Source organism: Myodes glareolus, chromosome 23 (genome assembly GCF_982192425.1).
Source record: "Myodes glareolus chromosome 23, mMyoGla1.1, whole genome shotgun sequence".
NCBI lineage: Eukaryota > Metazoa > Chordata > Mammalia > Rodentia > Cricetidae > Myodes > Myodes glareolus.
In genome coordinates, this window is record NC_142048.1 from 55860086 (window position 1) to 55885873 (window position 25788).

The 25788-nt window shown below is 50.3% G+C and overlaps 1 protein-coding gene across 13 annotated transcripts in view; it reads right to left on the reverse strand.

Annotated features, from left to right (window-relative positions):
• Positions 1-25788, reverse strand: part of Mcf2l (MCF.2 cell line derived transforming sequence like) — a 142968-nt gene that overhangs the window by 80068 nt on the left and 37112 nt on the right. For 2 of the 13 annotated variants that reach the window (XM_085680642.2, XM_048456203.3), the window contains exon 1: positions 23392-23553. The exons of 3 other annotated variants lie outside the window; for them this stretch is intronic. In XM_085680642.2, the coding sequence (XP_085536768.1) occupies positions 23392-23470 (79 nt within the window). In that variant the 5' untranslated portion in view covers positions 23471-23553. Of the gene's footprint in view, positions 1-7561; positions 7719-12426; positions 12947-23391; positions 23557-23964; positions 23987-25788 lie in introns of those variants that run through there. 8 more of the 13 variants (XM_085680647.2, XM_085680643.2, XM_085680644.2 and 5 more) reach the window with 7 other exon arrangements.

A 25788-nucleotide genomic window follows, 5' to 3' on the forward strand; every position in this document is an offset into this window, starting at 1 on the left:
GAAGCTGGGATCGCTGCCTGAGGCTACTCAGATCTGCATCCATGGGGGCGGGGAAGGTGTGAGGATGCAGGGAGCAGAAGGGATGGAGGATGACGACGGGACGCTGCGTGCACACTGAAAACATTCATCATGTGTGCAAGGGACACCACGGAGCGGGTGCTATCTGGCTTGGTCCCACTGCTCTGGCACATGGGTGAGATGGGGGCAGGAGGGCCAGAGGGAGGAGGGCAGGAAGATGAGAAGGCACTAGGGTAGGGGATGCAAGACGGAAGGGTCAGGGAGGTGGAAGGGCAGGGAGTGTAGAGAATGCAGCTGATGATAATAGGACTAATAGGGGGAGGAGGAGGTGAGGGGGTGTAGGTGCCGGGGCCACTCCCTTGGCATCAGCAGCCCTCACAGTCAGATGGAGAACAGTGTTTTTAAAAATTCCATTCTTATTGGGCCCGAAGAGACGTCTCAGCAGTTAAGAGCCCTGGTTACTCTTCCAAGAGAACTTGGGTTCGACTTCCGGGACCCATGTAGCGGCTCTGTACAACCATCTAGTCCCAGGAGATTCGGTGCCCCCTTCCGGCCTCAGTACACACTAGGCATGCATGTGGTGCGCAGACATACATGCAGGCAAAACAATCAGATACACAGAAGAAATAACTTTTTAAAAATCCCATTCTCATCCTTAGCTCCCCTCTAAGCTAGGGTTTTCCCTCTAATGCCACCCACCTCTTCACTAGAGAGCAGTGCCCAATGTGAAAAGCCCATCAGACCCCAGGGACTAGAGAGTCTGCTGACTTGAGAGAAAGATGAAGCAGGTGACGGGGCCATGGTGGGAGCTGGGGGGTGAGGATGCTCTTCTATATCCGGGTGAGGTACCCTGAAGCCTGTGCTGTACAGACTTGGAAGAGGGCGTCAAAACCATCCTTGCATCCCTATTCCCGGCACTGACGATACAGCCCCAGAGTGTGGTAGGGGGACAGGAAAGCCGCTGAAGCCTTCTTACTCCCAGCATAAGGAACGGGGCTCTATCTTCCAGAGAGCTGGGCAACCCAAGCAGCTGTGTCTAAAGGAGAATTTAAGTGTTTCAAAATGTTAAAAGAATTTTCCCTCCCTCAAACATTTTTTTTACAAGCAGAGTTGACAGATTTATGTGAGAAAGAGCTCCCTTGGGCCTCCATGGCAGTCATGAAGCTCCTGCCCAAGTCTACCCTCATGTGACAGACTCACCCAACACAGAACACACATCTGGCATCTCCGATCCACTCTTAGTGCACCTTCAAGCCAGCCCTCCTAAGTTTTTCTTATTCAAGAAAAAAACAAACCAGTGGTGGTGAGTCCAAGGCTATCTGTCCCTGGTCACTGGAACCAGGAACAAGGCCCTGAGTGGTCCCCTCATGCCAGCTGTACTTACAGCCCTGCTTCTGTCTCAGAGGCCACCGCCAGACTCACTAGCTGCGACAAGGAATTGACTCTCCTGTGGGGTTTCCTGGGTCTCAGCCGTGTCCATCAGACTTTCACTAACTCCTTGAGTTGACTTAATTCTCGTTCTCGGCTAGTGCGTTCTTGCTTTATGTTCCCCTCCCAGGACAGTTTCTTCTTACCCCCTCTTCCTTTCCTCAGCCCCTTCTCTACACCCCCTCTTTCCTCAGCACTGGATACAACCCTCTCAGCACTGGATAGAACCCTCTCAGCACTGGATACAACCCTCTCAGCACAGATACAACCCTCTCAGCACAGATACAACCCTCTCAGCACAGATACAACCCTCTCAGCACAGATACAACCCTCTCAGCACAGATACAACCCTCTCAGCACTGGATACAACCCTCTCAGCACAGATACAACCCTCTCAGCACAGATACAACCCTCTCAGCACTGGATACAACCCTCTCAGCACTGGATACAACCCTCTCAGCACAGATACAACCCTCTCAGCACTGGATACAACCCTCTCAGCACTGGATACAACCCTCTCAGCACTGGATACAACCCTCTCAGCACTGGATACAACCCTCTCAGCACAGATACAACCCTCTCAGCACAGAGGCCCATGGTTTAACCCGCAGCTAGTTTCTCTCTTGGGAAGTTTGTCTTCCATCAATGAACAAGCAAAACTCACCAGATACAAACATCTTGTGCCTGTGACTAGAGAATCCTGGTGGGTCCTGGGCAATGGCTCCTCTGTCCTTTGCACAGTTGCTGAAAGATCTCTTCTCCCATCTGTGGGTAAAGGCCTACAGTGGCCTTGTGTGGAAGTCATGTTTCGTTTGGCCCATCCATGAGCCACAGCCCCACTGTGACTGCTGCCTGCTGCCTCCGTGTCTACACTAACAAGTGACTGCCTCACTCAGATGCCTGTCTGACAAGCCCATCACGGATCCTCCTGTTGCCTCTGCCAGCACAATCCTCCAGTGTGGTCTCCCCTGATTAGGACTGCCCCCACCAAGACAGAACATGTGATGATTCTGCCATCTTACCAGGGTGGCAGGCCCTGGGCCCCTCAGAACAACAGAGACAACCCTTCTCATCTGCATCCTGGCACCTGGCTTGGTGCCTGGTGAAAGCAGAGCTGATGTTGCTGCCATAGGCAGGTAGACCTTCACTTGGTCTAATCTCTGTGCACGGCCTACGGCCTACGAGGTGCAGACCAGTTGTTGAGAGGAAACAGCTTCTTTTATCTTGTTAGGGCTCAAATGTAGCTCAGCTGTCAGCACTTTTAAAACCCAGAGCTGTCATTAAGCTCTCAAATTTCAGAGGTTACCCTATCAGCAAAACAGAGCCTGTAGCATAATGTGACTTGGTGCAACTCTGAAATGTCCTGGGCGACTGTGTGCCCCTCCCACCAGAACACTCGACATCAGTTTCACAAAGGGTTATGGGGGTCCCCTGGGCAGCCGTGCTCCATGTCACTTCTCAGTCTCCCACAGGGTGCACTGGCTGTGGAATCCTTCCACACTAATGTGGTTTGATAAACCAAGACCCCCTGAAAGGTTACCTTGAACACCCCTCAAAAATTACTTCACTCAATAAATAGCAAGAAGAAGTTTAGAAAGAACTAAGCCCATATTCCCAAATATTTTCTATAAATGTGTCTACATTTAAAAGGGAATATGCTATAGAGATTTGCATTGGTACGGATCTTTGTTTGTTGATACAAATTTAAAGTAAATTTTGTTATACTGTACATGTATATTTCTGCCCTTGATTAAGGCATTGTGTTTGTGCAGTTAATTTAAAAATGTAATGTATAATTAAGAAATATAGGTTAATAGATAAACATCTATAATAGTCAATATTGTAGTCAGGTTAGTTAGGTTTTCTAGATATATAGAGATATATTTCAGTTAGTTAGCTATTTTTCAAATCTTTCAAAGACCTTCATAATATGGCATTTAAATGTTTTAAGAACTTAGGGATTTTCATGACAATGAGACACATCTGCTTCTGGCAGCATCAATGACTTCAAGAGGAAGATGGGCATCGAAGAGGGTCCTTATGGAGTCTGTTAGCCATTTGGGCAAGAAACTGCTCTTGCCTGGACTGTTTGATGAACTAGACATGCAGGACCCACAGAGAAATGACTGCTGAACTTGCCTAAAAGTGAGACAATCCTTTGGGGTTCCCACTTCATGAAAGAGTCTGTTAGACATTTTGCAGGACACAGAAGAAAGTGACTGACAAACTTCCATTATAGGAGGAACCGTCTTTGAAATTTCCTGCTTCATGGAAAAGTCTGAATACTATGGGTCTGTAGGCTGAAGATGGATGCCCCAACGGTACAGAAGAACTTTGGGTGACTGTCCAGGGAGTAAGATGTCTCTGTCAATTCTAGAATTTTGAAAGTTCTTACTTAGGTATTATTATATCCTTCTGGAGTCTCTGATGGAGTTGAAGAATAGATATAATTTTCCCTAAGAAAATTATCTTTTATCATAAATAATTATGATAAAATTTATCATAAATAATTATGATAAAAGATAAAGTAAATATAAATATTATAACTGTAATTCTTGCTTAATACCTGTTTTGTTACCTGTAATTTTACTATGTTAAAGTTAAAGCCTTCTTTTTTGTTTAAACAGAAAAAGGGAAATGGTGTGGGAGGTCCTTCTGTCTATGTATTGCTTTTATTGGTTAATGAATAAAGAACTGCTTTGAGCTTGTGGCAAGGGCAGAACAGAGCTAGGTGGGGAAAACTAAATTGAATGCTAGGAGAAAGGAGGATGAGTCAGAGAGAAGCCATGGCACCACCGGAGACAGATGCTGGAATTTAGCCGGTAAGTCACAGCCATGTGGCAATGCACAAATTAATAGAAATGGGTTAAATTAATATGTAAGAGTTAGCCAATAAGAAGCTAGAGCTAATGGGCCAAGCAGTGATTTAAATAATACAGTTTCTGTGTGATTATTTTTTGGGGCTAAGCAACTGGGAACCAACTAGCTGTCTCCTCCTACAGGCTTCCAGCATTTGCCCCAGGGTTCAAAGACTCCAGACCCTCAGTGGTGGGGGTAGTGGGGGTGAGCCATTGCTTCCTGTCCGACATCATCAGTTCTCTGTCGGGTGCAGGGTGGTGGCCAAGATGAGCTCTACTGCTCATTTCATGACCTGGCTCTTCACTTCTGTCCTTGAAAAGCCAGACTTCCTCAGGTACAGCTCTCCCCGCGGAGCTCGGTTCCACTGTCCCCAGCATGGCTGGCACCAGCACAAGTCATCCTGCTCTTCAGACACAAGACCAGCTGTGGACTTAGCCAGCTCCTGCTGTTTGGGATGCAGGTTCAGTTGCTAAAACTCAGTGGCATATAGTGTAAGAGTGAGGAGAGGACCGGGGTCCCGGCTCGTTTCTCTCTTGCCATAGATATGTCTTTCTGGGTAAGAGAGCCACACTTGCACACAGAGAGGCACTTCACAGAATCACATAGACCCCAGAAGCCTCTGGGAAAGAGCCTGGCTCCACCCAGAGCACCAGAGCACAGCGTGATCACCCACCACCCTCCTTTGCTTTCACACGTGGTAGGTACATGTTTCCATGGTGGCGGATTAGCTCCCCAGAGGTTGAGCCCCATATTCTCTCGCCATATATTAGAAAAAACAAACACAGGAGACGAAGAAAGCAAACAGAGCCCAGAAGCTGCTGTGCCCACAGGGCAAACAGCAAACGTCTACTACCGAACCCCATCGAATTTGCTCTGAGTCACAGTGAACGTCTCAGAGCCAAGGACAGCCACCCATGCTAGAAAGCCATGGCACATCCTCGGTGGTAGTGGAAGCTCTGTCCCTAGCATCCCCTTAGCTGCTCTGCAGACTGAACCCTCAAAGTGATTTCCTCTGCCTTGCTGTCTGAACTTCACCCAGGTTGCACAAAAGGCTCATGTAATATTATTTGGGGACCCTTGCTCCACGTTGGCTTTGTTTCGGTTAGGGCAATCAAGGTGGTACAGGGACGGGACACTTTGGGCTGGCCCTACACATTTACACACACATCTTACTACCCCCTCCTAGCCCTGAGTGGGATTAGGAGCCCTCCCCTGACCCACTCATCAGGCCATGGTGAACACGCTACTTTAAAGGCCTTACCTCTCCTCAGCTACACCAAGGAGAGAACACCACAGGCGCTGTGCAGGGGGACTGGCAATGTCTACAGGCTGTAGGTCCCTTCCTTGGTCCTTCCTTGAAATCTCTGGGAGGAAGAACCAAGTTTCTATGGTTTGGGAGGGCTCTGCCAGGCTGCGGGAAGACAATTTCGGTTCCTGTTATGCTCCACTCCAGGAAGCCTGGTAACGGGGCCGGCGAGCAGCCTTTACTCCTGCCCCAAGGCAGCACTTGTGTGGGCTTTACTGCCACGTGAGCCGCGGGGAACCAGGAGGGGAAGTTGGACCTTACAGGAAAACAAAGAGAAGATAGGCTCAAGTAGAAAGTACCTTATGCTCGCTAGCATTCCTGGGGCCGTTCTGGTGACAGATGGATGCAGATAGAAGGGAACTTGGCCATGTTCCAAAGCCCCTGTTGCCACCACCTGTGCCCCTGACTCCATCTGGTCAACTTAGACCAATGGTTCTCAGCCTAGGGGTGACTAACCTTTCTGGGGACAAATGACCGTTTCATAGGGGTCACCTAAGAACCCTATGAAAAGAAAACACAGATATTTACATTATGGTTAATAATAGTAGCAAAATTACAGTTATGAAGTAGCAACAGAAATAATTGTATGGCTGGGTTCAGCACATGAGGAGCCACAGTAAAGGGCTGCAACGCTGGGAGGTTGGGAACCACTGGCTTAGGCACTGCTCTGTAGGAAATTCCAAGCTTCAGGAACCCTGGGGAGCCACACCCCTCTGTGAGTGTCCTACAACAGCAGGACAGCCCCGTGAAGGAGTTTGCACACTGTGCTCTGGGCATGATGGGTGCACATCATGGGCCCAGTCTCTGCTTTTGACACCCTAGACCTCTGGTGTCCCATCACACCACGGACTTTCCTCAGACCTCACTGACGGGAAAACTATAGTCCCCTTTGCCAGGGTAACCTCAATCTCACATCATGGACCCATGATGGTCCCTGTTAAGTACCTATGATTTCTGTGTCTAAACATGGGCCTGTTCACCCAACAACCACCTAGAGATCCCCAGGTTCAGCTTAGGTAAGGAAAGAGTGCTCCTATCTTACAAGCAGATGAAACTTCACAGCTGAGCTGGTTGACACATGGGCCCCATCCACAGAGTCTTGCTGACACGGATGTCCTTTCAGAGTGTGAACGCTTCACCCCTGCCACCTCTCCAAACCCTCTTTCTGAAGAGTCAGTGGTCCTGGCTGGTCCGCCACTCCTTTCCCCACATAGCTGATGGCTCTCTATGGCCTCACTTGTACTCACGCCCAGTGTGTTCTGTGGCAGAGGAACACATTCTACCCCCGGGTCTCTCCTGGGAGTGCTACTATTTTGAACACTACTTGTGTCCTTCTTAGGAGAGGAGGCTGCAGCCACGAAATGCAGAGAGAAGAGCTTGGAGGACCCCAGCGGCTACCTCTGCTGAGCCTTCTCTCTTACTTTCCACAGAGACACTGCCCACACGCTCAGGCCCCGAGCAGCATCTCTGGCGATTACCTCTTCTGCTGTTTTATTGGTGAACTTGTCAAATGCCAGGCCAGGGGGAATGTGACTGAATCCCGGGCATGGCCACCCACCAATCTTTAAAGAACTCAGACTCAAGTCACACAGGCATGGTGGGCTTGGGCCAACCATAAAGGGATGCCCACCCTGTCTGCTAAAGGCTAAAGGAAGAACCTTCTGGACTGTGACAGAAGCTGCATGGTATTACAGCTCCCCGGAGAGCTGGTCAGGAAAGCAGCCTGGTGACATGGAGGGAGTCCTACATTTGCCAGCCTACGATGTCACAAACTAATCAAGTGACAACTATGGGGTGAAAACCCATGCACCCCAGATCCTAGCCTAGTGGTCTCAGATCCAAGGGGAGACACAGGGGTTGGGGAGACCACTTCCGTCATCAACAGAACACCAGCCACAGAGCACCAAGCTGCACAGTGTGCCCACTCCCTCGTAGGACCCCAGGACTCACCCTCAGCCTGAGAGTGAAGCCAGGAACACCACTCAGAGTAGATGTAGTAGAGTTTCATTTCCGCCACAGAGATCCAGATAGGACGTCTGTGTGCCATGGCCACCCTGCATGTGCACGTCCTCCCCAGACACTCCAGCACCTGACTGCACTCACCAGCGCGGGGAGAAGGCCCAGCCTCTTGCTTTCACTTTATCATTAACCAGGATGGAGCACTATACGGTAATAGCGCTCCCAAGACTAACATCCCCTCCTTGCTCCACCCTGCATATTTACACAGGGACTCTGGGCTGAGGCAGCCTGCAAGCGGCTTCGGGAAAAGGAACAACTGAGCCATTCTTGCTGGCTTGAAGCACTGGGACTCTGCTGGGGATAACTTCCATCTACAGTGATGAACAGGAAGAGTTACCACTCCGAGGGTAGGGAGGCAAGTGGGGTAAACAGAGCACACCAGCAAGAAGTTAGAGGAGTCCTTTGTGGTCCGACTGCAGAGGCCTCAGCAGCAGGTAGATCCTTGTTCCTTATAGGAAAGGAACAGACGGTGGCGGGGTGGGGGGCGGTCTACCCGACACCAGCATTTCATTCACTATTAGAGGCCTGGTATACAAAAAACACTCCCATCCAGAGCACAGACAGCACTGGACCAGGGCACAGGCTCACACCATCAGTCTATTCACACACGGTCAGGACCTAAAGGGTACAGGTAGACAAAGCTTCAGAGGAGGGACGGGCAGGTGGGAAACTGACTTGCGATCCAGGCAAGGCTGGATTCTTGAACCCAACCAGCAATTCACAGTGAGGTCCCGTTGTTTAGAGACTTCAAATCTAGTGACTGGAAGCCCCCACCACCCAGTTGTCAGGGATGTCATTTCCCCACGGTCAGCAAATGCACACCGTGGGGAGGTCAGGCCATGGACAGGTGTGTTTCATTCAACATTCGGCAATAGCAGAGCCTCCACAGGCACCCCAAAGATAACGCCTAGGGACCCAACATAACCTAGACCCCAGAGAACCCAAAGAGAGCCTGTAGGAACCCCAGTACGCTGAACAGCTAGCATCCAGATCTCGTGGTCACAAAATTACTGCCTCAACCAATCTGTCTGAAATTTGAAAAATGATAACAATCCCCCAATTTCCTCAGACCAGGAAATGTCTTCTTACAAACAAGCTCCAGGAGCCCCCTGAAGGAAATGTCTCTCACCGGTGCTTCCCCTGTGAACAAAAGCCCCATAAATCACATGGTAGTTCCTCCCACCTCAGCCACCTCCCAGCTCTCTGCAAGCTTGCCTTAGATTTAGAGACAGGGCAGGATGGCCACTCCCTTCTGCTGGCTGTAACTTCAGAAGCATGGAAACCAGAAGTGTGGATATAAACACGCGCATGGGCAGGACCGTTACGCCAGTGGTCCAGCCTCACACTGTATGTTCCCACTGTGAATAATATGTCTGCTGTCTACAAACATGGCGACTCCTGGGCTGAGACAGGAGGTAACTTCAGCTCAGTGGCCTGTACATCTGGTGTGGGACCACACCTGTCACACAACGACCAGTTGGGACATAAGTGATCCTAGCTGCAGTGGGGGCTCTCTAGGCCAGAAATGCTGAAACCACGGTGTGACTCTGGAAGGAGTCCCGCTCAGCACACAGGTTTTAATGTTTCTAGCTGGCTTCTGTGAAGCAGCCACACAGGAGCACTAATTTTCTTAGGAAAGAAAACCTTGCAAACAGGGTTTCCACAGAGTTCTCACAAATCTGTAAGCTGTGGGAGAACGATTTTCTCCCAAAACTCTTTACACACGTTTTTCTTTGCACCTGACCTAATACCCGTCCCCCCACCCCCTTTCATTTTAGCTACCAGGAAGCTCAAAAGCAAATATTGGTGTGACCAACATCACCAAGTGCCTCAAAAAGCTTGGCATTTTTGCACGTGTGGTGTGCAAGTGTGATGTGCGCGTGTGCTGTCACGTGCTCGCGAGTGCACACGGGGGTCAGAGTGGACACAGAGCATCTTCTGCAACCGTTCTCTACTTAGTCTTTTGAGGCAGGGTCTGTCGCTACATTGTGAGGCAGGGCCACTGATCTGATGGTTCTGCTCCCAAGGCTCACCGAGGCTATCCAGTCTAGCTAGGAGGCTTGTGGTGGGGAACACAGGTGTTAAGATTACAGGCATCTGCCAAGCCTGTCTGGCTTTTACATTGTTTCTGGAAATCCAAATTCTGGTCTTTGTGCTTGTGTAGCCGAACCATCTCCTTAGCCCTTTATCTGCTCCTTTAATTAGCTACAAATCAGTTTAAAACTGTCTGTGCCAACCTCGTGCATGTATTTATGGAGAGACTGTCTGGATTCTTAATAAGATAGCTTGGCTTAACTGAAATAGCCTGAACCCAGCAGAGCAGAAGGGACACCCTCCACAGTGAGACTTGGCCTGGTTTCCGAGACTCTCAGTGAAGGCTGATGCGGAGAAGAAGCAGGAGATCAGCCCGAACTTCTCTTGCATAAACTGATGACATTCCACTTCTGGTTTATCAGAAAATTATAACCTTCAGCCACACTTTCTCCCACACTATCGTTTACCACAGGGAAGAGGTGTGGCGACTCTGACTCAGGGTTTTACCTGGAACAGAATTTTGTCACCGCTCAGCCCAGTGAAAGCAGGGGCGGTGCCTGTGCAAGATGGTGTAGAGACCAGCACAAGCTGAGTGGGCAGGAGTGCAGGGGAGGGGAGTAGAGGCCAGATAGGGACCTTGCTCTCTCAGGACCATGAGGTGTCACAAGAAGCCAAGCAGTCACTGTGCCCTGATCACCACCCAGGTGACAGGCGCTGTCAACTGTCGAGAGGCCACGCTCTCTGGTGGTGTGCCCTGGGTGGAGCTTCTGAGCTCATCTGTAGCCCAGCACGAGGCTCCAGGGACTGGAGTGCGTACCTGGGGCCTCGCTCAGGCTTACCGAGCTTGGATCAGCAACCCCTGGCTTGTGCAAAAGACACAAAAGGGGAGGGAGACCCTTCTCTGAACCAAAATTGTGATGCCAGGGGCTAGGGCCACACTCTACCACTGTGCTCTCTCCAGCAGATGGTGGTTAAAACATGTTAAATTTTCCATTATTCATCAAAAAGTATCAACTAGAGAGGGCCCTCCAGTGCTTCCAAGGGGTGGCTGGTAGAATACGTGCTGCCGAGGGTGCACCCGTGTCTCTGGCCCTCTTCCACAGCTTCCCTGCTGCCATGGTCCAGGGCTCCCAGAGCAAGTGAGATGCTTTCCCTAATCTCCAGCACACATCTCCCACAGAGACTTGTGTGAAGAGAACACAGCTCTGCCCAGTCCGGACAACCCACCCCTCGGACGCCACCTTCCATGTTTATCCATGACTGTCACTTGTCCTCTGTCCAACTATGTGTCAACAACCCTAGCCCCGACTTCACTTTTATTGAGACATAAGTCGATATCAACAAGCCCCCAGAAAGGTTCTATGTTAAAAAAATATATATCACATGGAGAAATGGACTCCAGGACTTATTGCCTTCCCGGGTGCTCAGCTTGGGCAAGCTATTGGCTGCCTGAATTGCTACAAACCCAAGCTGAATACAGTAAGCTGTGCCTGCTCCCAGCTGCACCTGCCAGGGCTGTTTTACTGTACTGGGCTGCACCTGTCTAAGATGCACTTGCACCAGGAGGGAGCTCACCAGACAAACTCTACTGAGACACAGACGGGGAGACAGAGCCAGCAGCATACCCCAAAACAGATCTCAATACCCTCAGCAATCAAAGCAGACAGCACTGGTGGCCCAGAGACAGCAGCATGAGATTACTCAAACCTGGTCCAGAGTACCCCATTTTGTGGAGGAGTATTTTGTAGTCTCCCCACATTCATGTTAGGAGAGGAGGAGGAGTGGAAGGCTGCTAATGGGCATTGAGTAGAAGCCAGGATCAGCTCAGCCTTGGTCATGCCCAGTCCTGTTCTTCCCTGGCATTGTGTTAGGCGGATGTCAGAGGGTTTGATAAAGGGCATGGAGATTTGGTACATCATCTAGGGTTATCTGTGCTAATCCAGCAGGGCGTGACCTGCCCCACCATGTTAGAGACACCTTCCATAGCCACACAGGGCGAGGGCCCCCTTCTGCCCTGTTGTGTTCATGCTGGGTCATCAGGCACCCCCGGAGCTGCATCCTGGAGTGGAGGAGGGGAACTCTAGTTTATGAATCCCCAAATTGTTGCCCCCCATTGCAGTCTGAGGTACTAGGGGGTCAGTTTCTTCTCCAAGTTTGTGGGGCTTAAATACCTTCAAACCACCTTGAGGAGGCAAACCCAAGGTGCACACAACGAGGAGCTGGTCCGACCACCTGTCTGTCCAGGGAACCAATCACACCCAATACCCCAGAGATGCTACATCAGCCTGAGGTCAGAGGCCACTGCCGCTCCCAATTCCCAGGCTCCTGGAGGCAGAGAGCGCTGTGTTCTCTGCCAGGACCAGAAACTAGCCCCGAGGCACTTCTCTAGCTCCAGTGACTGGAACTTCCCCACTTTTCGGGATGCTAATTTGTAAACCATTACTCTGAGAATTTAAATTGGCTGAACAAGTGTTCTGCTCCAAAGAGAAACTGGCTGGGGGTGGGGTGGGGTGGAATATACCACCACGACAACTTCTGAGCCAGGTCCTCAGATCAGAAGAGAAAAGATCAGAAATGCAATAAATGCACCCAGACTACCTTCATTTTAAGCCAGGATGACCAACAGTCATCAGATGTTTTTAAGGGTCCTTAACGCGGTTCATAATATTCTGAAATGTTGAACCACCACAAGAAAGCGCCTGCCTAGAGGGGACACTTGTCCTGAGTTCTCACAGAGGTACCATTTATTCCTCCCGACTCACCTGGCTTATGGCGCCCTGATGCTCCCCGACGCTTCCTTAGCAGTGACCAGAACCGCCGTGAAGCCCCCCGAGATGCACCCTTTTCTGCCATTGAGTTGCCCTCCTGAGGCTGAATCTCTGTGAAGCAAAGGCTCAGTGATCTTCAGGACCAGGTCACACGTCAGCCTAAAGAGCCCTGAGGTTCCCGACGCCGACAAGTCTTCTCTAGGGCAGTCACAAACTGTGGAGGGACCAGTGACCCGCAGCACACACCTAGGTGTTGACGTCCCAGGTGACCTTGGGTTTCACCAACTCATGAGAAAGAATGGGGTCAAATGGCCTCCTGGGCTCCCGGGCTCCCCCTCAGCCCCTAAGCCCCAGAATGTCCTCTTGCAGTGGCCAGAGGCTCGACACCTGCCGCTCTTCTCTCAGATGGTGCAGGAGAATGCTGCGATGCCGCCGCTGCTGGTGACCCAGTGGGAAAGGCTGAGCCTGCCCATCTGTGCATGAGGTCTGGTGGCTTCCTTCCTTAGACAGAGCTGCAAATGCCAGAAACACCTTCCAGGCTGCAGGAAGTCTCAAGTTCAAACAAACAACTACAAACCAGGAGGAAGGGAGGGACTGGCTACTGGAGTTCTGAAATAAATCGGGAAGTTTCCCAGTCTGCTGTCCAGCCCTCAGCAGAGGAAACGGTGAGGCGCCTAGCTTGGCAGGGACACTTTCCATGAGACACACAGAGCCTCCCAAGCCAGCGGCTGTTGACCTCTGCCCTGGTGCCCACAGATGCTTCTGAGGGAAAGCGAGGGGACAATACCAGGGCTTTCCAGGGACTCTTAAGCTGGGAGCCACCCTCTGGTTCCATGTGCCCTGCACATCCTGGGGCTTCAGATTCTCATGTCTGATATGCCAGGCACTATTTAGGCACTGTTTTAACCATGATAACACAAGCATGCCAAACGATTAAGTGTGTTCATTGTCATCTTTGATATCATATCAGTCCAAGCTTAGGATAAATTGGTAAGGGTTTGAGTCAGGTGAGTGTCCAAAAGACCTGCGCCATGCCCCTCTGGCCCCCAAAAGCCCACTCGAGGGACACTGTCTCATCTGTGGTGGGGCGGTGCTTATTTGGCTTCTGTTTTTTGAGAGCACATTCAGGGTTGGATGCACAATGACCTGCTCATCACCCATCCTCCCTCTGGGATCCAGGGAAGAAGGGGCAGATGCAGTAACCTGTGAGAAGATCGCTGACGTGCTCACTGTCAGTATGGCGTGTCTCTTGCTAGACTACACTTCTGAGTACGACAGATGAGCACAGCCGAGGAGCTTGTGTGCCCAACCCCAAGGCTGCCTTTGTATCCCACGGACGAGGCCACCTTCTGCATCTCAGGCCACAGAGAAACTTAAGAAGTGACTTCCACACCATGGACACACAGAAGCCAAGGAAAGCACCACCCAACCAGGAAGAAAGGCTCAGCCAGCCTCCCTGGGCCTGCGCCTCACATCTGCCCTTGTCCAGGCAGACACTGGTCCTCACCCAGAATCCCCACAGTGAGGAAGGTCCCAAAGAAACCACCAACAGCAGTTTGATGTGATCTCAGGCCTGGGACCAGCCCTGATACTTCTCTGCTTTCCCTTGCTGAGGTAAGTGTTGAGTGCCACAGGGAGCACACTGTGGACCTGAGGGTCTAACGGCCCTAATGGCTGAGTGGGCTATAGCCTGCATGCCTGCAGTTTCACGTCAAGTGTAGCTGACTCAAGTTTGTCTTCTCACATGTCTTTAAAATGCCACTAAACCCTTTGTCAAGAGCTTGTCTTGAGCTGGATGTGGTGAGGTGCACCTTTAATACCAGCACTTGGCTGAGTTCTAGAGTGTGAAACTAGCCTGGTCTACAAACTAGCCTGGTCTACAAATTAGCTTGGTCTACAGAGGGAGTTACAAGTTCCAGGATGGCCAGGACTACACAGAGAAACTCGGTCTCAAAAGAAGAACCTGGGCTGGGCTATGGTCTTTGTTCACAACCTGCTCATTCCCTCATTCCTTCTTTTCTTGCATGACACAGCCCGTGACACTGGGACACTGGAGTGGTAGTACGGCTTACAACCACAGCACTAAGGAAGACGGGGCTAGGAGGTAGAGACAGGTGGGGCCTGCGGCCTAGTGCCAGCCGGCATCAGGTCCCAGTGAGAGACTTCATCACAAAAAAGCAACAGAAACAGCTTCTGTGGACCCCCCGAGGTTGCACTGTGACCTCCTTATGTAACACACACACACACACACACACACACACACAGGCTGGGAGCAGCTATGGGTTCAGTGCTTGCCTACTGTGTGTGAAGTCAGGTCCAATGACCAGCACAGCAAAACAAACAGACGGATCTTGGAAGACCAAGCATCCTCACAGGATGAAGTACTATTTGGGGCACTGGTTCCCACCTAGAATAATAGCCTGTCAACAATAATATTAATGAAATTTAACAATGCTTCTCTCCTTCAGCGGGTTAAACAGTACACACTGTGACTTGCCTCTGAAGTTGAGAAATTGGATTTTATGCTTTGGGTACCGGCCTTATTTCTTTAACAGGGAGTAAAGGAAAACCCAGGGCATGTGCTGAAAAGCCAATTTAGATACACAAGAGCCATCGAATCTCTGCGACTTACACAAAACAATTGGCGCGTTTGTGCTCCCAACCGACTGCTTCAAACCTTCTTGAACGGCTCCTCCCAGATATTTGATTTCCTCCTAACATTTGTGAATCTCTTGGGGTTTGGGTGAGGACAGAGGCCCCTTTGAGGAGAACAGAAGACCTTACTTTACGGTCTCTTTAGAGAGTTGTGTGCTGCACTCCAGCCCAAGCCCTGTGCCAGAGGCCCTGGAAACCCCTACCATAGGGCGCCCCTGGTGAGATCAGCCATAAGGCTGTCATCCTCAGGGGGCCACAGCAGCCCAGATGGTCAGTAGCCGTGGTGCAGTAGGGCCAGCATTTGGCTGCTCTGCTCGAAGAAAAGAAAGAGCAAATAGTCATCACAGGCAAGGTGTGCAGGACTTCTACAAACCCAAACACAGACCATCCTGTCTGCAATGCCAGAGCATCTCTTAGCCTCCCCTTGGAAGCATCTGTGACACAGTACACAACCATCCCTGAGTATCCCAAGAGACGGGACTTAAGGACCACAAAGATGCTAAAGCCTACAGTGGCGTCATGTTTGCACAGAATCCCATGTCGTCGTCCCTGGATTCATCTCTAGGGTACATACTGGCCTAACATCTCCCACATCAACATCCACTCACCAGTTCCCACCCTGACTGCTTCTGTGTGTGGGACAGGAAGATGCGTTCCTTCATCTCCAGAAGACCTCAGAGCTCAACGTGCACAGTCCTGCTTCAGGGAGGTATCCCTTTGACAACAACAGTCAAGGAACATTTAGAATCCATTTTAACAAGAAGGAAGGCTTCCTATATGGATACCCAATGTCCATGTGGCCCTTGAGGTCTCAGCACGAAGTCAGCCACCAACAGCATGATGATCCACCTAACAAACAGCTGCAGCCCAGGAACACAGAGTCATGTGATCTCACGCTCCCAGCTCTGGGTGGTTAGGAGGTCAGTTTCATGTCGCCTTCAGAACCAGGCCATAGGTTGGAAAGACAGTAATACAGGAATTGGTATGGCTGTGGCAACACCAGTCACTGGGGGCTTTACACATGCCCTCATGCTTTGTGAATTAAGAGGGCAGCTTAAGGATTTCATTACTTAACTTTTGTATGTACTTTCCACATTCTCCATTACAAGATATTACATTTAAGATATTACATGGTGGGGCTGGAGAGATGGCTCAGCGGTTAAGAGCATTGCCTGCTCTTCCAAAGGTCCTGAGTTCAATTCCCAGCAACCACATGGTGGCTCACAACCATCTGAAATGAGGTCTGGTGCCCTCTTCTGGCCTGTAGGCACACATGTAGACAGACTATTGTATACATAATAAATAAATACTAAAAAAAGATATTACATGGTGCACAAACACACACACACGGGCAAAAACACCCATTGTAAAGTAAAACAACAATGATAAGAATTTTAAAAGATATTTCAGTCTTTGTCCTCTGCCCTGAAATGTTGCTACCTATGTCCTCACACTTCCATCCACGATGCAATAGTAGCAGCAGTTGGTGGAGGTTGTCTTTATCTATTACACTCGGTGTATTTTCTTGTGCCATGTGCACACGTGTTGAGGTGAGAGGAGGATGTCCTCTGTCATTCTCTACTTTACTGCTCTGCAAGGGTCTCTCCGAACCTGAAGGTTACCACAGTGAGCTCCTGGGATCGTCCGAGTCTCCACCTTGTGGCATTGTGGTTATAGGAACTCATGGTCACATCTGGCTTTTATGTAAGTGTCGAGGATTTGAACTCAGGCCCCTTTGTTCCCAAAGCAAGTGCTGTTTCCCACTGAAGCATCTCCCCATCCCACAGGCTGTGTATTTTTTACATGACCTGCAGGTAGAGTGACCTGATTTACATCACTGCATCACAAGCAAGTGGCTTCAATGGATGGGTGGACAGACAGATGGACAGATGTTGTAAGAAACATTGTTTCTTGGGGAAGGAGCAGAAACTGAGCTGCCTTGGCCAACCAGAACAGCTCCCTGTGACCTGTGCTTCCCTTTCAGGTTTGGGTCTGTTCTCTAAAGTGAGCCAGGAAAACCACAACCCTCAAGAAGAGAACTAGATAAGGAACCCTTTTCCATTGCTGTGCCTGTGGCATTCAGAGTCACCTCAAGCCAATGATGGCTCTTCTGGGTCATAGAGGAATTATTCAGACAGTTGGAAAGACCATTCTACCTGAAACTATCCAGAATCCCAAGGACAAACAGCCAACACTGAGGATGGGACCACGGCTCAGTTGGTAAAGAGCTTGCTGTGCAAGCATGAAGACTTGAGTTCGTACCCCAAACCCACAGGACAAAGCTGGTGCAGCAGAGCAGATGTGGCAGAGGTAGCGGGGCCTGGGGCTCACTGTCCAGCCAGCCTAGGCAAGTCCCCTAGGACAATGTGAGATCCTGGTGCCCGGAAACCATCATCAACATGTACCTGCACACACACACACACACACACACACACACACACACACACACACACACACAGAGAGAGAGAGAGAGAGAGAGAGAGAGAGAGAGAGAGAGAGAGAGAGAGCAGGTAATGCTGATAAAATGCCCTTGGTTTTTCAGAAATTCTACTTAGGTCCTACCACTGCCAGGAATTCCAGTGCTGGTCAGGGTTAGAAATAACCCCATGTTACAGAGTACTATCCTCTTAGCAAAATAATCATCTTCATCCACAGCCATGGCTGTCCATGAGACACACTCCACACTAGGCCTGATGATGGTCATCCACAGTCGTGGCTGTCCACGAGACACACTCCAGATCAGGCCTGATGATGGTTTCCCTCAGAGAAGCAGGGTAGGGAGAAGATCACTGGGTCCTCATCTGAGAACGCGACTCCCCCTTGCAGCTCTCAGCCACCTGTGATTCTGCCCTAACAGAATGTGGCCGCGCCGTAAGAGGATGGAGGTGAACACAAGGGAGCACTCCATCGACGCAACTATGAGGGAAGCTGGCCACTCTGGAATGGAATTTTCCAATGATGTGGCTGCTTTGGGGTCACACACTCTCCTGTAATTAACCACTCATGCTCTTTAACATAATCATGGGTTGGACTTAGATGGAATGGTACTTTGTCTGTTGTTGGTGTTTTATCTGAGGGTAGCACGTATTTATTTGCATCTCCCAAGAAAAGTTCATGTAACAGTTTCCTGGTACCCTAGCTGAAGGCTTGCTTACCCTCCTCACAGCGGCACAGTCTAAACCTCTGAAGTATTAGGAAACCAGGTCTGGATTCTAGTTTTGGCTTTCTAATTCACAGATCTGGGAAGACATTGATCTCTTGGGAATACAATGCTCACCCTTGGGATCTAAGACAACCCAAGGAGATGGTGCATTTTGCTTCCCTGTGTGTTCCATCTGTAGAGCCCAACACACCAATTCCCTGAAAAGCCCAGTGCATAACTCACACACCACACATATGTGCCTGTGTGGGTGCTGCTGTCTCCCTCCCTGGACTGCAGACATCTGGGACCCCTTGGGAGCAGAATGGAGCTCAGCGGAAGTCTGTCACACTGTGCTAACATGACACAGCTGCTGTAGCTGGGGTGACCCTGCAGAGGTGCTGATGTCACCGACAGAGCTGGGTCTCTCTGTACTATAGCCCTGCAATGTTGCCCCTTCAGCAAGTGGGCAGGCAGCATCTTGGCAAGAATGTGAGCCGGTGAGCGTGCTCCTCGAGGCATCCCTGCACACGCTACAGCTCCCGGGAAAGCAGCTCTCCTTGAGGTAGGGCACAGAGCAACAGGCATCCCCAATAACTGAGAAAAAAGAACCACTTCCTGAGGGTTGGCTAGGCCTCCACTGAGGACGGTGGGGCTCAGGCAATGGCCAGCCATGTTGGCTTCAGCTCTGACAATGCCAAGTGAAAAGTGCAGGCATTGGTCACGTGACCCGGGAGAGCGATACGCGACAACACATGGCTACACATTGGTCACGTGACCCGGGAGAGCGATAAGTGACAACACATGGCTATGCAGAGACCAGCCAGGGAAGGACTTGCCTCGGGGGAGAGGGCTCGGGCCTGGACTGCCAGAGTAAGAAAAAGAGTTCTTAAGAAAGAAGACAAGTGCCAGGGGAGAAAAGACACTGGGCAAGCAAACTAGAACAGAGGACAGAGAGATGGGCAGACCAAGACATTAACACAGCTAGGGCCCAACTGTCCTAGTGTTGACCGGGGCCATAGTGGCACAATCATGCTAAGGAGCTCCATCAAGCTGATCACAATTGACAGCTGTATAACTGGAAAGTTTCTCCAGTAAGAACTCAGGGAGGCAAATACCTGCTACAGAGACTCACACAAGAGTAGGTACCACACACTACAGACGAACATAAGACCTGCCACCTTCCTCACACATCACTCTGCACATATCTGGGTGCACAGCCTGATCCAACATCTGCCAAGAAACATCTACTATTAAGTCAGTCACACACGCCTCCCACTTCAGCCTTCACCAAAGAGGAGCGACAGAAATGGCCGCTAAGTCTCACTTCCCCAGCATCTAGTCGGAAAACACTGTCATGGATGCGGGGTACTCCAGAGGAGCAAGACAGGCAGGCAGGCAGACAAAGAAGCAGACAGACACACGTACACACAAACAGAAAGATACCCACACCTTGGAAGCCATTATGTTAGTAGCATAGGTCAAACAAACACTTCAAAATTAGCTGAATTGGCAGCTGGAAGCTGAGCGTCAGGTCTTAGGCTGTGATGAGTTTGATACAGATGACAATAGAGGAGGAGGGAAAGGATGTCTGGGTCCAGAGAGTGGAGTGTTGTGGGATAGCGCTCTTGTAGGCTGTAAAACTTTGTCACTCGTATTAGTTTAATAAAATGTTGATTGTCCAGTAGCCAGGCAGGAAGTATAGGTGGGGCAGACTAAGAGAATTCTGCGAAAAGGCAGAGACAGAAGAAGCAAGATGAGAATGCCTTACTGAGAAAAGGTACCAAGCCACGTGGCTAAACACAGACAAGAATTATAGGTTAATTTAAGTTGTAAGAGCTAGTTAGTAAGAAACCTGAACTAATAAGCCAAACAGTTTATAATTAATTTGAGCCTTTGTGTGTTTCTTTGGGACTGAATGACTGTGGGACCAGGTAGGACAGAATCCTCTTTTACAGTGGACACCCCAGGCAACCTCTGAGCAGTGGAGTCAGAAAGGCTCATCAACATCCCCTCATCATCCATGTTCTGAGGTAAGTCAATGTCTTGTCTCTTCAACACATAAATAGCTGGATGTTCTTTGTTTCTGGCATTGAAACTTGGATTGTATTGAAACATTACATGACTTCCATTGTGCTGTTTTGCTTGTAATTTCATCTACCCAGCTAGCCTGATATCATCCATCCATCCACTTACCTACTCAACTATCCACTTATGTAGCAGTCTGTCCTCTTATCCACCCATCCATCTGTTCATCATCCATCCATCCATCCGTCCGTCTACACATTATCCATTCACAAATCTATGCATTCCTTCCCTCACATCCACAGGTGCATCTACATACCCAGCTGCCTACCCAATGTCTTCATATTTATTTATCATGGAACTCACACATCTGTTCACTATCACCTGTCTGTCTGTCTGTCTGTCTGTCTGCCTGTCTGTCTGTCTATCTACCATCTATCTCCTTCTGCAATCCATCCATCCACCGTCCATTCACAATCTATGCACACATGTATCTACACATCCACCTAGACACCCATTCTCTTGTTTGCCAGCCCATTCATTCATACATCTATTTATCTACATTCCATCTGTCTGTCCATCCACCCCCTTAGTCATCTATCCACGAGAACACTTTCACTTCCTACTGATAAAGAAGGTGGGCTGGACTTAAGGCTCCTCTGCTACAGTGGTTTGCCAGCTTTGATTCCTGGTCCAGCACCATCTTCATCATCAGGGAATTTTAAGGTGACAATTCTCAGGCATTGCTGTGCTGACTTCCTGAAGCCCCAGGGTGGCTTGCATTTGTGTTTTAACCAGCCCTTCAAGTGACTTGGGAACACCTCTAGCTCAAAGATTAAGGCGCATTCAACTAAGCCCTTACCATTTCTCTCTTAAATGTTCTTGTTTTTCACCAAATACTGTAAGTCTAAAGAGAAAAACAAAACAGAGGAAAATACTGGAGAGGAGCCCAAGGACCCAGAAGGCTTTTGCTGCTGGGAAGTGTCCAGCATTGGTAGAGAGGTCAGGTTCAGGAGTCCACACGAAAGCTAAAGGCTCAAGGTCAAAGGCTACAGATCCCAGAGAGCATGCATGTGTGTGCTGAACAGCCCAGGTAAGAAAGTTCTGGGTCACGGGGTACAACATTGGGATCTGATGTGAGAACACAGCAGCAGGTCCTGAATAGCACAGACTTCCTGCTCGTGTGGAAGCTCAGGGTAGACACGCTGAGGTCAGGTGACACACAGCTCTAAGGTCAGGCGATGTAGAGCTAAGGACAGTCACTATGCCCAAGTCCTCAGTTGTAAGCCTTCACTCTGAGCAGCTTCACCAGTTTCCAGATCAAGCTCCTAAAACTGTCTAGCCACTCTAGCCAAGACCTTAACATTCCCCTGGAGCATGAACAGCCTTATGACCTTGAGCCACCTTTTGTTAGAAGGGGCTCTGGAGGACACACTCAGAATGCAAACCCTGGGTGACAATGACCAGTAGACCTATATCACTTTCCCGCAGGGGTGGAAGCAAGCACCTGCACTGGGCACGCACAATTCTTGGCCCCAGTGCCTAGCATACAGTCTCTAACCCTAGCAGCCCAGCTCCCCAGCGCAACAGCAGGAATAAAGATCGGGCAAGCATGCTCAGTGTACATGAGAGGCCAGAGGGTGCAGATGTGGGGACACTGTTCTCTACAACACTGAGCAATGGGATGCTCATAACAGGGCTCTTGCCAACCATGTCTTCGGGTCTGGGTGAAATCTGCAGTTCCAGTACTGCAGAAGCACCAGAGGGCACGGTCTGCAAGCTGCTGCTTCTGATGAGACAGTAGTGGCCACCAGGGCCCATCCTAGATGCCTGGACAAGCACATTCAGTGACAGAAAGAGTATCCAGCCTAGGTTCTGCTCCTCCGGGAGCCTTTTCACAACTTAAAATATGCATGTTGTGTCCTTCAGAGTCCAAGAGGAAGCCTCAGTATCTAAAACCCAGGGATGACGTCACTGGTGGAGCAGTTCCCACTGTGACCCCCCACACCAGCCAAACACAGGTGGGAAGAGCAGCAAGTTCCACTCCTTTCTCAGCACCCCAGGAACGCGGGTAGCTCCACAGGCCACAGGGCTCCGTACTCATCCGGATCTTGTTCAAGCAACACCCAGAAAAAACGGGCTGTGTCTCCAAGAGGAAGGGGACAGACGGCATAAACGGTTTCTTTCTTTCTACTCATTTATAACAAACAGCAGTTTCTATTGCACAACCAGCATTGTAAGGTGAAGGTCTAACACCAGTGGAGGGGGGACTATCCCGCTTAATGTTTACGCTGATCCAGTCATTCAATACACTGAGGGGGTGCCACACCCAGCCCAGACAACGAATGAAATCTTAATCCCTCTGGAAAGTATTATTTAGAAAACCAGATAAGGACACATATCACATAACGCATGGCAAAAACAGAGACTTACTTTTAATGGCACACCACTATTTCCTCTCCATGTCAGGGAAAACTGGTGAGTGATACCTGGCTCTGCAGCATAGCAGGAACCCTCAGCACAACGCATGGAAGGCAGCAGCAAGATGCATGCTGCTAGCTCCGGGGCCGAAATCTACAGGATCCCAAAGCTGTGCCTCACAGCTTACTTTATCAATCAATTAATCCTGGAACTGAATGTCTAAATACACTAGTCTCCCCTCTTACAAACTGTATTTGCAAACATTCGCCTTAAGGTTGGACAGTGCATGGTGGGGTTTTTTCCCATAAATGAGCTCCCGTTGCCTCCCACCCTCATCCCAGTGTCTGAAGGGCCTGGGCTTGGCCCACGGGCCATTCTGGGATCCTACATCCATGACCAGTGCTGCAGATAAGGTGAGGTTCCCAAGCAGACTGCAGACTCCCCCACAGGCAAATGGCTCTGCATACAAACCCTCATCTCCTAGAAAGCCAGTGCCACGGATCTGTAATTCTCTGAACGTCATGAAGCAAAATAAAATCACCTTGTCAATCCACACAAACCCATCAGTTACCAGAAAATGCCCATCACATCTGCCTTTCCTGTTACCAGTGTTAGGAGAAAATAAAGGGGATTCTACAGCTATAAGATGCAATTCTCTACAATTCGACAAATGATGTCAAGCTTAAGAATATATAATCAAGGCCAGCAGCTCCTCCTACCAGTGTTCTTGGAAACCGCGTTTAATCTCTGCACCATTTCTTCTAGGGCCATTTCTTCATTTCTCAGCCAAAACCTCATCCTCCGATTCAACAAAACCGATCCCCAGAAGATCGTCCTCGGCTGCACCAGAGGTGCTGTCGGGTGGGGCTGAATGGTGGGGAGGGGGCGCGGCTGGAGCGGGGAGGGGGCTGTGGCTCTCGCCTTGGCTTCCCAGGATTGGTCTCCGTGCCACAGGGAGGGGGGCGCGCTTTGCGTTGATGGGGGGCGGGGGGCGCTAGGCGGAAGCGGAAGCACTGAGCCCGCCGGGCGTGTCACCACCCCGCACCTGGGAGTCATGCGTGTGCACCACCTGAGCACCTGGGAGGCTAATATGCATCAAGGGGGCATCTGGCAGCCCCGCTATGCAGGCGCACAGGTCCGCCCTCACCCTCATCCCCCCTCCCCGCGCCCTAGGGCTTGAGCCTTCGGGACTGGAAATAGCTGCTGCAGGGATCCAATCCCAAACCACCCATAGAACGCTGACGAGCCTGAGCCCAGTGCTCCCTTTATTTCCTGCCCCAGGCCCCCTTTACCTCCTGCCGCTGTAGGGCAGGTGCAGAGGCCACAGCAGCCCAGAGCGCTCTCTCCACGAGGCCTCATGCCCAGGTAAGAGGGAGTCGGTGGGTGGCTGGGGGAGGGCTTGACTCTCCCCGCAAGGGTGTTGGCAGTCCTAAGACACAGGTCTGCAGGAAGGGAGCTCAGCTGCAGACGTAGGGCTCTCTAACCTCGCCATGTTTGGCAGAGGGCCACACTGTGCATCTGACACCACCAGCTCCACACAGATTCCGGGCTGCTGGCATACAGAGTACTGTTGCAATGCTGCACAGGGTGGTGGAAGGCCAACCTCTATCGCTGCTGGCCATCATTTTGTTGTTTGGCAGAACAGGTAACATGCTTCCTTAAGAGAAAGAGTATTTTAGAACAAATGGCCACTCCATTCAGGGCCAGGAAGCTCAATAATGAGAGCTGGGGTTCCCACCGTAACTCAAATCTGCAGGATGAGTGCCCCAGCACTGTGGTTTTCAGTAACACAAGTGTACACCGGGACCACAGAATCCAGTTACACATGTGTGTCAGCATCATGGTATGCAACAACATAAATGTGCACCAACGTGTACATGCACCAGCACAATGGTAGCCAGCAACCTGTGTGCACCAACACATACATGCAGTAACACACATGTCCACCAAGACCAGTATCCAAAAATGCGTGCATCAGCACCACAGTGGCCAACACATGTGCCCCAACACCATGGTTCTCCAAACTATGCGTGCATCAGCACCACAGTGGCCAACACATGTGCCCAACACCATGGTTCTCCAAACTATGCGTGCATCAGCACCACAGTGGCCAACACATGTGCCCCAACACCATGGTTCTCCAAACTATGCGTGCATCAGCACCACAGTGGCCAACACCTATGCATCTATAGCCACACCAGTTTCCAGTGGCACCTGTGTGCGCCCCAAGACTACAGCTTCCAACTACATCTACGTGCACAACAACGCTGAACAATCCAGCAACAGACATGTATGCACCAGGATGCCATTTCAACAGCGCACATGTTGGGCTCATGTGTGGCGACCTTCAGCCCTGAAGTAAGGGTAAAGAGACAAAATGTCAGATACCCCGGTATTTGCTCTCAGAACTCAGGGCCTGGAAAGTAAAGACTTGTAAAATAATAAAGCCCCCAAATCAACGTGTAACAACCACACATAGATATAATGATTAGACAGTAAGAAATTGCTGCTTTTCTGGAAATCAGCCTCTTTGAATACTAGCAGTGTCTTTGGTTTTCAATAATCTCATGGAGCAATGGAAGAGAGAAATTCCAGGGTATGAAGCGGATGCAGCCACTCCTTACATGGACAAGCAAACCCTATGCTATCCCGAGCTGAAGCAGCTCACACTGTGCCCGGTCCCAGGATCCAGGCCAGTTACCACTTGGATATGTGTGTCATCTGAAAACAGCCACTCTGGGGGGAGTCAAACATGTGCCCCTCAACTCCCAGAACCTTCACTGTTCACCCCTCCCCCGTGCCAAGCTGGTGTCTCCAGCCTCAGAGAAAGCCGGTCACCAGGGCAAGTGATGAAATGTAGCCCTGCCTTCCCACAGGTCATTTTCCTTGTCTTCCGTCAGTCCTGAAGAGGCAGGCCTGGCTTGCTAAGTGTGCTCCTGAGCCCTCAGCATCCCCCGAGGAGAATGCCAAGGTCCTCATGGCCCATGGGGTATCACCCAGATCTGGCTTGTTTCGTGTACTTCCATACAGGCCCATCTGGTCCACACTCTGAGAAACACCATTAACACTGCTCCATCTTCAAATCCAGCGCCAAAGGAAAAGGTGGCTCCCTGCCC